The sequence below is a fragment of the Bradysia coprophila genome, unplaced genomic scaffold (assembly GCF_014529535.1).
Source record: "Bradysia coprophila strain Holo2 unplaced genomic scaffold, BU_Bcop_v1 contig_248, whole genome shotgun sequence".
In the NCBI taxonomy this organism is placed as follows: Eukaryota; Metazoa; Arthropoda; class Insecta; order Diptera; family Sciaridae; genus Bradysia; species Bradysia coprophila.
This window is the reverse complement of record NW_023503509.1, coordinates 1,266,761-1,280,433: the sequence shown is the minus strand read 5'-3', so window position 1 is coordinate 1,280,433 and position 13,673 is coordinate 1,266,761. Positions and strand designations below refer to the sequence as shown.

The 13,673-nt window shown below is 38.6% G+C and overlaps 4 protein-coding genes across 4 annotated transcripts; 2 read left to right on the top strand and 2 right to left on the bottom strand.

Annotated features, from left to right (window-relative positions):
- Positions 1–336: 336 nt before the first annotated feature.
- On the bottom strand, positions 337–1,229 carry LOC119078289 (histone H2A-beta, sperm-like). The gene is made up of 2 exons (XM_037185779.1): positions 1,035–1,229; positions 337–879 (listed from the first exon to the last, which is right to left on the bottom strand). Exons 1-2 carry the CDS (start codon positions 1,066–1,068, stop codon positions 437–439), a joined length of 477 nt encoding a protein of 158 aa, XP_037041674.1. The 5' UTR covers positions 1,069–1,229; the 3' UTR covers positions 337–436.
- A 976-nt stretch (positions 1,230–2,205) lies between these two features.
- On the top strand, positions 2,206–5,255 carry LOC119078283 (zinc finger protein 260-like). Its single transcript, XM_037185774.1, has 9 exons — positions 2,206–2,380; positions 2,468–3,262; positions 3,973–4,056; positions 4,165–4,248; positions 4,311–4,394; positions 4,458–4,541; positions 4,624–4,707; positions 4,766–4,855; positions 4,916–5,255. Exons 1-9 carry the CDS (start codon positions 2,374–2,376, stop codon positions 5,092–5,094), a joined length of 1,491 nt encoding a protein of 496 aa, XP_037041669.1. The 5' UTR covers positions 2,206–2,373; the 3' UTR covers positions 5,095–5,255.
- A 2,850-nt stretch (positions 5,256–8,105) lies between these two features.
- Positions 8,106–9,365, top strand: LOC119078287 (DNA repair protein complementing XP-A cells homolog). Its single transcript, XM_037185777.1, has 4 exons — positions 8,106–8,376; positions 8,446–8,683; positions 8,747–9,106; positions 9,172–9,365. Exons 1-4 carry the CDS (start codon positions 8,246–8,248, stop codon positions 9,265–9,267), a joined length of 825 nt encoding a protein of 274 aa, XP_037041672.1. The 5' UTR covers positions 8,106–8,245; the 3' UTR covers positions 9,268–9,365.
- Positions 9,324–11,174, bottom strand: LOC119078286 (periodic tryptophan protein 1 homolog). Its single transcript, XM_037185776.1, has 5 exons — positions 10,915–11,174; positions 10,779–10,840; positions 10,412–10,710; positions 10,068–10,350; positions 9,324–10,005 (listed from the first exon to the last, which is right to left on the bottom strand). Exons 1-5 carry the CDS (start codon positions 11,008–11,010, stop codon positions 9,366–9,368), a joined length of 1,380 nt encoding a protein of 459 aa, XP_037041671.1. The 5' UTR covers positions 11,011–11,174; the 3' UTR covers positions 9,324–9,365.
- Positions 11,175–13,673: the final 2,499 nt, after the last annotated feature.

Here is a 13,673-nt window from a genome sequence, read left to right as displayed (position 1 = left end):
TTGCGGCCAGACGGAGCGTCATTACTGTCTTGCTTTAAACCGCGGTTTTTTCGCATTTTCTGGTTCTAAGACAACAAAGTACCGTACTGTCTTGCTGGGACATTTTTTGTTGAGGCGAGTGGGATGCATTCCTCGCCTCCGGCTCAAAATACAACCTCCCCAAAGCCCTCAACAAAATGTCCTAGCAAGATAGTAATGTACTATCACCGACTACTGCATTGACATGTTGTGAACATTTTGAGCAAAAGATGTAGCAGAGACTGTAATTATACTGCGATACACTTGCTGGCTGTTAAACGAACGAATATTCATCAAACACCTTGAATATTTTCACAGAATCTTTAATGAACAAAAAAAAGTAGAAAATTTAGATCAATCACATTATTCACATTACTCAAAACAAGAAAAAAAAAATTAGTTAAGTCCGAAGATCACTTTAAAAATTTTGGCTACCAGCCACAACACTTCCATCAGCACCGTCATCATCCTCTTCGTCCTCTTCGTCTTCTTCGTCCTCATAATCATCATTGTGACTTAGTGCGACTGTTTTCGGTTTACTCTTATTCTTACTATGCAAAGCCGGATGTATGTTCGGCATGACGCCACTTTCCGAAAAAAGTGCATCCTTCAGCAATTCAGCCAACTCGACATCATTTTTTATGGCCAACATTACGTGGCGCGGTATAATTCTTAATCTTTTATTCTCCTTTGCTGCCGAACCGGACAATTCGAGAATTTCGGCGACGAGATACTCTATGACACCAGTAAGATAGACCGAACCTGCCGTACCAATTTTATTCGCATAATTTCCTTTACGGAGATACCTTTGAAATCTTGAAACCGGGAACGTTAGACCGGCCTTGGAGGACTTGGAGGATCCTGAGAAGAGAACGTATGAAAGAAATTAAACTAACAGCAAAATGTGAAAACGGCATTGTTCTATTGCAATCAAATTATTCCGTTATGCACAACAAAGACGTTTTTGAATGGCTTAAAAAGAAACGTTATGGATGTAGGAATGTGGATGAAGTTACCTTTTTCCTTTGAATCGGAAGCTGTATTGTCCATTTTAAATCGAGTACTGTGCAAGAATTTCAAATCAACAAACTGAATAGTAAATATGAGAAGAACGTAGAACACGTAGAACTTTTGCAAAAAAAAATGTACGAAATAAATTTACTCTCACGATAATAATGTCTTCAATCGATGAAGTCGCAGAGCGTAATGATTCTCAGATTCTTTGTTTTTTTTCTTCTTCAATTATTTATCCTTTACAATGCGTTGCTTTTTACGTGGTACACAAAATTGGTTTCGAAACGAAGCCCGCACAAAAATTAAAAGCTTGGTGGTTTCACTTTCGCAGATGGCAAACGGTAGGTGTCAGTCACTTCTTTTGATCAATGCGTTGTCATGCAAAATCTTTTACTTCGTTTGTTTCAATAAGAAAAATAAATCAATTTTGGGACAAACTTGAGCTGCCTTGGACAAATCAAAATTTTGAGATATCATCGGAAATATCGTGCGCCATTATGAGAAAACTTTTAATTTTGAGATTCCTACAGTGGTTTAAATTTTCATTCGTGCTTTCGTTAACTCGTACGAAATTTTGATAATTTTTATGAATGTCTACAGTCCTCATAAAATCAAGGTTCTGGAAGATACTTCTGAGTTGATCAGTGGTATAAAAATTTCTCTATGGAGTTGGCGGAGTGGTGGAGGTTCGTGAAAGTCTATAGATCATCTTCAAGTTACGGTACTTAAGTTTCGTTCTTCTTTTGTGTGAAGAAATGCTCGTATAGTTGGCATTTCAAAAGTCTTCGAAAATCATAATTGGGAAGTGGACAACGCTATGCATGTATGTACGATCACTTGTATCGAAATGTTGGAGTGTAGATCAATCGTTGCGTCCTTTAACAGGTCGTTAACAGTCTCTAACCTTGGACTTGATCTATTACAATCTACGTGGACCTGAATTATCCAGTAGCCTTATAAACATTTTGCGAATAAAATTAATTCAATTCATATCAGTGTTCATTAAAGTTCATTTTCATACGGTGTATTAGGTCACTTATTTGTCGTTTCAAAAATGAACCGCTCTTGCCTGGTTTATGTTACTCTGTCGTGTTGAAAACTACATAATGTTGTGTACGTTGTGTAGCATGGACATTAAGGTGACTTTACTACTATACGTTCACGCAGTTCATTCTCATCAAAATGAATTTTGTTTTGGTTAGATGTCAAATCCCGCTTTCGTAAAATATTTTGATTACTACAAAAATGTGAAATTTTTTTTGTATCCATTTCATTGTTTATTGTGAAAATAAGAAAACATTTTACTAAAAGGATCCGCGTTATTTATCCCATTATACCACGATGTCAGGTAAACAGATATTGTGTTATGCTATGAGAAAGGGGTGTGGGACAAACGTAAAGTAATCTTCCTCCTTTTGTACGTATACAACTTTAGACAAAAAACCGTTGCGGATGGTGTTAAGGGGTGTTAATCATACGCACACTCCTGAAGATATAGCTGCAGACTTGGAAAGTAAACAGGTGAAAGTTTTGAGCGTGCAACCGGTGTTTGGAAAAGGAAAGGCGAAAATGGATCTGTTGGTTAATTTCGAGCAAGGCACCATACTAGCTGAGATAACAAAGACCATCAAACTCGTCTGTCAGCAAAAAATTTCGTGGCACCCATACATTAGAAAAGACATTGGCACCAAATGTACAAAATGTCAATGTTTCGGTCATGCCGCATCCAACTGTGACCTGGAATACCTCTGCGTAAAGTGCCCCAACAGACATGCTCCTGGAGATTGCCAACTCGAAGATGTTAAGCCTGCTGCTAGCGTGAATGATAACAATGACCAACCAGGGCCAGAATACCTCTGCGTAAAATGTCCCGTAAGCCATGCTCCAGACGATTGCCCCCTCGAAGACGTTAAGCCCGACATTTGCGTTGATTACACCAGTGACCAACCAGTGCTGGAATACCTTTGCGTAAAGTGCTCGCACAGACATGCATCGGAAGATTGCCCACTCGAAGACGTTAAGCCAGACATTAGTGTGTACAGCAACAGCGACTTCTCCCCAGAGCTGGAATACCTTTGCGAAAAGTGCGCTAACAGACATGCTCCGGGATATTGTCCTTTCGAAGACGTTAAGCCAGCTATTAGCGTGAACAGCAGTCATTCCGATAACCACAAAAAAATGCCAGTTAACACCAAACGCGTCAAAAAATCAAAGAAATCGGCAAATAAAGGTAAGAACGAGGGGAAAACCACTGGCCAAAATAGTGCCAAATCAAATTACTAATTCCTTTCAATTCCTTCAATTACCGGATTATTTCCGTTTTGGCGGATTTGCACTTTAATTCCTATTAATTTCTAATAATTCGACGATATTTACTGTTACTGTCCAATTCATTGTCTACTTTTTAGAAACAATTTTCTAAAAAATTTCTTTATTTTTCTTTATTTCGGTAATTTTCTAAGATTTCCTTCAAATTTAAAGAAAACGAACGAAAACCGTCGAAATTTCTGCAGTTTTGTACCGGATGCTACTTCAATTCCTTCGAGGGTGTGTAATCAATTACCCGGGTTTCCCGGGTTTCCCCCTCGGGTAAAAATCAATATTTTGCGATAATTTTTGAAGAGCGTGTCGCTTGTGAGGGAAGTTCCATTCTGATTGGGGTGAAATGAGAAAGGTTAGCCTTGAGTAACTCTAAATCGTTGATTGTGAATTCTTGATATTATCCTGAAAATCTGTTAAAAAAGGACCTTCGGAAGTTCATGAACTTGCTGTCAAAGTAATGCTTACTAAACTTAACTCAGACAATTGTCCCGATACTATGTTTTTTTCACCTTCTTATTAGTCTATTTCGGTGATTAACAATTGAGTTTCCTCATAATATTAAGCAAACGCCATCGTTGGCTAAAAACACTTCAATCAAATTTCGTATCCATATTTCAGAACCGAGAACTTACCACTGTACAGCATGCAGCAAGGTATTTAAGTCAAAAAGCAATTTTCAGGATCATTTCAGGATCCATAGCGGTAAGTACAAAGTAACGTAATTCTAGTCCACTCTTTCCGAGAGTCCATCATTCCGGAGAGAAATTCTTGAAATAAATTCATTTTTTTCTAAAATTCTTTGCTTTAAAGGTGAAAGACCATTTGAGTGTTCATTTTGTAAGAGAACTTTCAGTCAAAGCAGCAGTTTGACCGTACATCTTAGAATTCATACTGGTAAGTGGGAACAGTGAACGATTGTGTAGACAAAATAGGTTCAAATTGAAAACAAATTTCAGGGGAAAAGCCTTTCGTCTGTCAAACGTGCAATAAAGATTTCAGTGACAAGAGTGCTCTGGGAAGGCATCTTAAAATCCATTATGGTATGTGAGAATAATAGTGAAAGCTATGTCCAAACCTCTGAGAAAATTTCGAAATATTTTCAGGTATAAAGCGATTCGGTTGTCCTGTCTGTGGCAAAGCTTTCGGTCGAAATGAACATTTGACTACTCATCTTCGCGTTCATTCTGGTAAGTGGAAGTTTTGTCCATCCAGCTTCTAAGAGAGACAGCGGAATTCGGCATAAATTTTAAAATTTCGAAAAAATTCCAGGTGAGAGACCATTCAGCTGCAACATTTGTCAGTCGTCATTCGCCGAGAGCTCGACTTTGGCCAGACATTTACTAATTCACTCCGGTAAGTAGTGGACCGAATCTATTCAATCGTTACAACTTTCGTGTACTTTCTACTTTAGGGGAAAAACTGTTCTCGTGTGACATTTGCAAGAAGCCATTTCGACAAAAAAATCATGTAAGAAAACACATGCATAATCACGTCGACAACGGTGAGTCCGGTGATTGGACTTTACTGCGAGAATGATGTCATTGATACATTTTCCCTTTAGGTACAATTTTTGAGTGCCGCGTATGCAAAATGCAATTCAATAAAAAATTCGACCAGACCGAGCACCATCTCAAATGCCCTCTGAAAGGTAATAAGAAAAAGCACAGTAAATCCAAGCAAATAGCTGAGATATCCCCGTACATGCTTGCATTTTCGTCTAGTACGGACAATTATTTTTAATAGAAAAGAAGCTAACTGGACCAGCAGAGTAGTGGAATTCCCGATTATTTTCCTGTTTTTTTTCTCATTCTTATCTTATGATTAATTCTGTTGATATAACAACTTCTGTCCGCGGAAGGTACATAAATAAATTTCCATTTGAACAGAATTTTCGATGAAAATATTTTTCTTTGTCTTATCGAACCAACGTAGAGATTAACCTTGTGGCACCGTTATGGACGCAACTTTGGATCGATGAAACCTGTTCGTGATTTACGGTAAATCGAATACATAGTAAATCGGAAGGAACCGAAAAACGGATCGTGTTAAGTGCCTGAACATTATGCCGATTATGCAGAAGAAATGGTAAGCTTCGTCAGAATTTGTTTATTGTGAACTGAATCAAAGATAAATGACCATCTGACTATTTTGTTAATCTGTGCCCTGAACGACTAGAATAAAAGTCGCGTGTGGAATTTCACGCTATCCGCGGTATCCTGGATACCGGGAAGTTTTCAAAAAAATTCTTTAGATACCGGGAAATCGAAAAGATCGGGAAAAATATGTCGCGAAAAATCAAATTTACGATTTTAGATACCGGGAAATTTGACTCGGATACCGGGAAGAAAACAAAATTTCCACACGCGATAAAAGTAGACGCAGCTCCTAATACTAGTTTTCTGATAATATATTCGTTAAGGTTGGATGGTATCACCCACATTAGAAATCTAAAATATAACGATTCACTGTCTATTGAGCACCCAGAGAGTCTGCTAAAACTATTTCAATTTTTAACTTTAATAATACTCTCTCTAGCAAACAAACTCTCAGCTCCCTGTGTCAAATTCACACCTTATTTCTTTGTATTCTGCAAACATTATTCTACATTTTGACTGACTGATGTAAATTCCAATGGCTACGTGATTCTTCCCCCACTTTAATCAAAGTAGTTTGGTTGCTAGAGAGGGTATTGATAATATTGCTCGTTGAATCGATGTAATATTATGGATAGTTCCGTTTAACCGCCATGAAAAAGGTGACATCCTATAAAATGTAACTGTTGCAATAAAAAACCATGTAAAGAAACCACCATCCATTGCTTAAATTAATTTAAACTTGTATGATGGATCCTAACAGATATTTCAAGACATAAAAAATTAAAATTCCACGCTATGGTCATTTGAGAAAGGGATGACTCACCCATTTTTGGCGCCAAATGCAGTTTTGCTTTTTCAATAGTCAACATTTGAGTTGAGCATTTTAATGCAATCGTTCAGAATCGTCATTTATGCAATGTACATCCACCGTGTACTTATACTGTTACACATTTCGTATTTACTTCTGCTTCAGCGCTCGAACAAAATTTTGTTATTTATAATTAGTCTAAGCATATACCTAATAGACTGGTTTTTCGCAAGGTTCTGAAAGAACAGGTTAATTACGTGATCAAAATTTTCCTGTTGCGACAGCTAGGTTTGGAAAATTGTATATGACTATTTCAACTTAACAAAAAACAATTTTGTTTTCAAACAATATACATGTCTGACTTGTCAAGATTTGTGTTTCACCCGCCTTCGTAAGTGTCTTAGCCTGTTCTTTCAGAACCTTGGTCAAAGTACCACCTTATTCCTTTGTTTGTAGAACCATGCACCGTTGAGAGGGATTCTTCTGAAAAACAGAAGACCGAAATCGGACACATTTTCTATTGGAATTTTTTGAATTTTTTATATGTGCCCAGTAAGGTATTCAACCCCAGAACCCAAAACCACTTGCAGAAAAATTCTTCGAAGCTTGTGTGGCTGGTAAGAGGTCATCAAAAACCGAAAACTTGCACTTTTCTTACAAAAATTTCTCCAGTTACACGACAGGGTCGTGTGAGTGTCATTAGAAAGGTAATTGTACTTCCGGGGCAAATAGGACTTATTGCGTTTAAAATTCATCCACACTGAGATATGTATAGTTGAAGTTTTCAACCGAAAATAGACTGAAAACTTACACTTTTCTAACAGAAATTTCTCGAGGTACACGAAACGTACATTGTCGTGTGGGGTGTCATTAGAAAGGTAATTGCTTATACTTTCAGGGAAAGTAGAGTTTACGGAAGTTTGATTGCATCTGCAATTCAATATTAGCACTTAAACATTTCAACTCCTCATAATTCGTCGTATATGCTTCCAAACACCAATAAGACCCTATTTGCTCTGAAAGTACATGCCTTTCACGGCCTTTCTAATGACACCCCACACGACCATGTACGGCTCGTGTAACTGGAGAAATTTTTGTAAGAAAAGTTTAAGTTTTCGGTTTTTGATGACCTCTTACCAGCCACACAAGCTTCCAAGAATTGATTTTAAAGTGGTTCTGGGGTCGAATACCTTACAGGGCCCATATGAAAAATTCCAATTGAAAATACGTCCGATTTCGGTCATCTGCTTTTCAGAAGAATCCTCACTAATTTCTAATTTTACATGTAAAATTCAAAGGCATGTGGTTAGGTTGCTAAATAGGGTACTTGCTAGAGTGTCATGCATATGCATGTAATGAGTCATTTTCGCGGGGTGCTACAAGTAAAATCATATTATGTACTGCCAGTCTAGTCTATCCCTATCACTATGAGCTTCAATCACGGCATAGTAAAGTAAACTAGGCAGGAGCGCTTGATTTGACTGACTTGAAGGACCTGAATAATCTAGTAGTCTAGTAGTAATTCAATTTGCGTCGGTGTTCATTTGAGTTCATTTTCATACAGTTTATTATTTGACGTTTCAAAAATTAACTACTTTTGCCTGGTTTAAGTTACTCTGCCGTGGTTTCAATTTTACTCAAGCTACTGTTGGAGACATAACAGGCGCTTAGTGTTCTATGACTTCACAATTTTAGTTTGGTGGTCTTAATGTTACAGTGGGAAAGTTAAATTCAATATTGGACTACCTTGGATGTCAAAGAACTTGAACAAATTTAAATTCGACATATTTTGGCGCCCTGAAGATGTTCTAGTACATTTTTCTCTTCGTAGCCGTCATTACCATCATTCCGGATATTTTTTTTTGTTTGAACCAAAGGTTTTGTTTTGTGCGAGGTTTAGTGATATATTTTGTTGGTGTTTGTAATAGCAGTTGCTGAAACAACCCGCGTTTTTTTTAGTTGATAATAATCGTATTTAGAGTATGAAATGTCCGAGGCTGGTGCTTCAAAATTAACCGCTGCAGAGCGAGCACGAATTGCACGCAATCGTGAAAAGGCTCTACAGATACGTGCAACTAAAACTGGAAAACTAACCGCCCAGCATCCGTACGCTCGGGAGTATGTACTTCACTTTTGTTTTGTAAAAGGACTTTGTTCTTCGTTGAACTAATTTCCTTCGATTTTCAGAACTGGCGATGGCAAGAAAGTGATTAAAATCCAAGGAAACAAGTTTGTCGATAGCGGCGGTGGATTTCTCATTGAACAGCCATTGCTTCAAAACGAAAACGGACCCAACGATCCGGCTGAATCGACAGCATCAGCTGTTGTGGATGAAGCACTTCAAATTCCTGTTGTATACCAAACATGCTTGGACTGCAGCAAGGAATTTGTTGAGTCATATCTGATGACACATTTTAACTACTTGGTTTGAAGATGCTAGAGTACAGGGAGTATGGTCCGTTATAACCTTCAGCTGTGTTATTTTAAGGTCTGTGATGCATGTCGAGACAGTGAAGAGAAGCATTCGTTGATAACGCGAACAGAGGCCAAAACCGAGTATCTGCTGAAGGACTGCGATTTGGATAAACGAGAACCGATCTTGAAATTTATTCTGCGCAAAAATCCGCACAACGTCCGTTGGGGTGACATGAAATTGTATTTGCATTTGCAAATCGAGCAACGAGCATTGGAAGTTTGGGGATCGGAGGAGCAGTTGATCAAGGAGCGTGAAGAAAGGGACGAGAAACGGGATAAGGCTAAGCTGAAAAAGTACAACAAAAATCTGAAACAGCTACGGATGGAGGTTCGAAGTAGTTTGTTCGATCGGACATCGGCGGGCCCGCACAAGGTGACATTGCTTTGCTTTCTATTTTGGAATTTTACCAAATTTTCGTTTTGATTGTCTTGTAACAGCATGTCTATGGCGAAGAAACGTACAATGAAGAGAACGATGACTACACCCATTCCTGCATGGAGTGTGGATTTAGCGAAACGTATGAGAAGATGTGACCTGATGAATGGGAGTGTGAATCGACGGAACGATTGTATTGTGTAAAAGACGTCGGTTTTGTGTAAATAAAAGGGAAATTGTATTTCAGAAAGGCGCATCAGTTTTGCACACTTATGCCAAACGATCGACGAACCGTATCGAAATCTCTGACATCCACGACCCTTAAATGCTTCCGTTTGTTATCACCACCGACAGCGACTGTAAATGGATTATCTGGACAGATGCCAATGCACTGTATCTGCCCGATGCCAACATCTTCTTCGTAAACTAGATCCGCATCGGTTTCGGAATATTTCCACACCTTCAACGAACCGTCCGACGATGTAGTCGTTAGCATTCCTTTGCATTTCGCATTCGGAGCCAGACCCGTCACCTCCTTTTCGTGCACTCTTTTCGACCACACTTGACGATCCTGTCGCACATCACAGTAGTAAACGTTTCCTTCGTTGGTGCTCGCAAAGAAATAGTTGCCGTCGTTCGGGTCCCATGCAATACGTTCGATTTCGCCGCTGAAATTCCAGATTTTCGCATTCTGTTGGATCGTTTCCGGGTCACGGCAATCGTACAGTCGAACTGTACCGTCACAGCAGCCAGTGAGTAGACTTTGTGCTTCGGTTGCATGGAATTTGAGACTTTGGATTTTTTCCTGGAATCCGGTGATGGTTGTGTGTGGTTTCAATTCATCCAGATCCCACAATATAACAGTTTGATCCACTGATCCGCTGGCCAAAATGTGACTGAAATGCCATAAATCAACAATAAATTGCTAAACCGAAAACCGAATGTAATCAAAACTCACCTAAAGTTCGGGTTCCATGATAGGTCCAATACGGCATCGGTGTGACCACATTTGGGAATGTTTTTCTTTCGACTTCCTTTCGAGCCAAGCTTCAACGCAGGCTCCAGAGTGTCCTGTATGTCCAAGTCCCAAATGGTTATGATCGGGTCCATACTGCCTATCGCAACCATGTTACCGATATCACGTGCTTCCGGATCATAATGCATCCATTCGATGCAAAGCGGGTAGCTGGGAAGCAGAAAATCGTGGTGCACGTAAAAGCTTCCTTCGGACTCGTTATAAACTGGAATGAATCGAAAATAATGAAATTTTGACCCGAGATAGACGGCACTGCCACAACTAACCGAAAACTTCCAATGAAGCTGCATCGTCATCCACGTGCCCGACAATAAGTAAATTGTCGTTGGTTTTGATTAAGTCATCTTCGGCTTCCGAATCCTCGTCGTCTTGTATCTGTTCCGAGGCGTCGATAACAGCAACATCGCCCAAATTGGCAAATTGTAAATTGAGTTCGTTGTCGTAGTTGTCGAAGTTATATTCGTCTTGATCATTACCGGTCGCTGCTGGTTGAGTTGGTCGTGGCTCTTCATTATCCGATGTTTCCATGGCATTTGCAACCTCTGCTTGCTCTTCATCGCTGTTTCTGTATGCACAAAGGAGGGATTGGTCAAGTTTTTGATCAGTCTTCAATGTATCGACAATCAAACTTACTCTTCAAGTTCTTCCTTCGTCTCATTAATCACCCGAGCCAATTCTTCTTGTGTTAAGGTGATCTGAATTTTCAATACAATAAACCCATCAGTTCGACCATCACACCTCCGGTATGTTACCATTTATACTAACTCACCTTTTCTGGTTTTTCCTTTGCAACTGCTTTCTTTAGAAAGTACAGGCAGGGAATAAAATTCACGCTGCTCTGAGGTACATCATCTTCATCCTCCATTCCGAAATCGCTGATGATTAATTGATAAATTACCGAAATGAACAATTCGCGTACAGAACGTACAGACTCCAATGAAAACAATAACCTCCAAATGGAAACGTGCTTGACAGTCGAAAGCGCATGCGACAGACATTTGCACTGGTTGACAAGCTGTCATTATTACCAAAGACATTGGAGTTAAGTAGACATGCCATTTGCATGTAGATCGGAAAATCAGTCACGATGGTAGTGATTCTCCACAAGTTTTCTGGGTATCTCAAAAATTGAAGAAGGAGGTGGCAGAATTTGATTTCAAGGAATTAACTCTGAAAGCTTCACAGTAGGTAATTTTTGTTGTATGAAAAATCGTGTGTGTCATGTCCGAATATCTAATAAAATGCCAATCTGGGCGACTATTCTCGTATTTTCTTAACTCCAAATATTCGTAACTTGACAGCTGTGTGTATAAAATCCCACAAGAACTGTCAAGTTACGAATTCTAAAAGTTGCGAACGTATGAGAATTGAGACACTGAGATATTTCCAAGGTTTACAGTCAGTCTTGCGCTTGGCCTAAGTCTGGTATTACTATAGATCATCTTCAAGGACGTTTGATACATTTCAACTTCTCGTACTTCATCGAAGATGTTTCCAAACCCCCATACGACCCTATTTGCCCTGAAACAACATAAAGTTACCTTTCTAATGACACCCCACACGAGCCTGTACATACGGCTCGTGTAACTGGAGAAATATCTGTAATATCTGTAAGAAAAGTGCATGTTTTCGGTTTTTGATCACCTCCGGCTAGCCACACAAGCTTCTAAGAATTTTTTTGAAAGTGATTTTGGCCTCTAAGGGTTGAATACCTTTCTGGCCACATATACAAAATTCCACTGGAAAATAGTCCGATTTCGGTAGTCACGCAGAGAGCTGTGTCTGTTTTCACCTCTAGTGCATTGAAAAAGTCATTGAAACAGACAATTACACAAGATAACGTTTGAATCTATAGACCATTGTCAAGTGCATTTGACATTATGCATTTAAGTGTCATTTTCACAAAGCTAACCGCCAAAATATAAAATTTCAAATAGAGTATTATGATGAAAGAGAAAGCAATATTTTGACAAAAACCCCAAGGCAAGTTATAATAAACTGGTCTTCGGTCTTCTCACTCCCACCATAACATGTTGAAAGAGAAGGAAATAGGTACTTTGACAAGTATCTCAAGGCAACTAATAATAAACTGGTATTCGGTCTTCTCACTCGCAACATAACACTTTATACATTTTCCAAATTTTGAGGTTATTTTTGTGATATATATTTATATGTACTAATGCTTAATAAATTTCAACGATTTTTGTGAAGATGACAACTAATTTGAGATAACAAATCCACATGACAATGATAGAGTATTATGATGAGGTAAGTTATAATAAACTGGTCTTCGGTCTTCTCACTCACATCATAACATGTTGAAAGTGAAGCAAATACTTTGACAAGTACCCCAAGACAAGTTATAATTAACTGGTCTTTTGTTTTCTCGCTCTGATCATAACTATATAACTATATCTTATAGACTGTTAAGATCAGAGCGAGAAAACCGAAGACTAGTTAACTATAACTTGCATTGGGGTACTTGTCAAAGTGTTTGCTTCTCTTTCAACGTGGTACGTTGAGAGCGAGAGGACAGAAGACCAGTTTATTTTAACTTGCCTTGGGACAAGGCTGTATACTTTGGGGAGGTCACGCAGATCGTCATTATATTAGATACGCGGGAACACACCTTTTCCATGCAAACAAATTCACCAAAATTGAATTTGTATGGCGTGGTGAATTTTTTGTATGAAACGTGGTGTGTAACCCGCGTATCTGCAGCTGCGTGACCTCCCCAAAGTATACAGCCTTGGCCTTGGGATACTTGTCAAAATATCTTCTTCTCTTTCATCATAACATTCTATTCTGTTTTAGTTATAAACAAAGAAAAATCATTGATTCGAATATTAGCGGAATTTTGTCATAGTTTTCAGAATTGACGATAGATGCCACAGGAAATTTTTTTTAAAGAAACAATGGTCTGCGAGGTCTGCGAGGTTCTCTCGCGGTTTCTCGGGTTTCTCTCTCACTGCTGACAACTGTCAACGTTTCGGCGATTTGGCGAATCAAATATTTACATCGCTTTGAATGAACTGCAATAAAACGCAGATTTTGATTTTGTCAAGTTGAATGTGCATGTAGACACTGGTTGAGTACCACTTAAATTACCAATTCATTTGACCGATTACCAGCTGGTCTGGTCTACCGGTTAATACTCATTAAACGGATCTCTGACTCCACTTAAATTATTTATTTTCTCAAAAAAAAAAAACATTTTATTTTTTTGAAACGATTAGAAACGCTCCAGGATTTCCAGTTGTATCCCAGAAATCTGATATATTTTCATTTCAAATGCTCATTTCAGCTCATAAACCTACAGTAGAATTTCAACTCGAGTCGATCGTTCCAAAGTTTTTTTTTTACAAAAAAGAATCAGATTTTAATCAATTTATTTAGAGAAGTAGTAGCCTATTAATTATGACACAGTAAGGTATAATCCGCCACCGGTTCAAAACATTTCGCTGCATTTTTGGTATATTGTTGGTAATGATGATACCGGTATTACCCAGTTTGTGTATGGAAATTCAA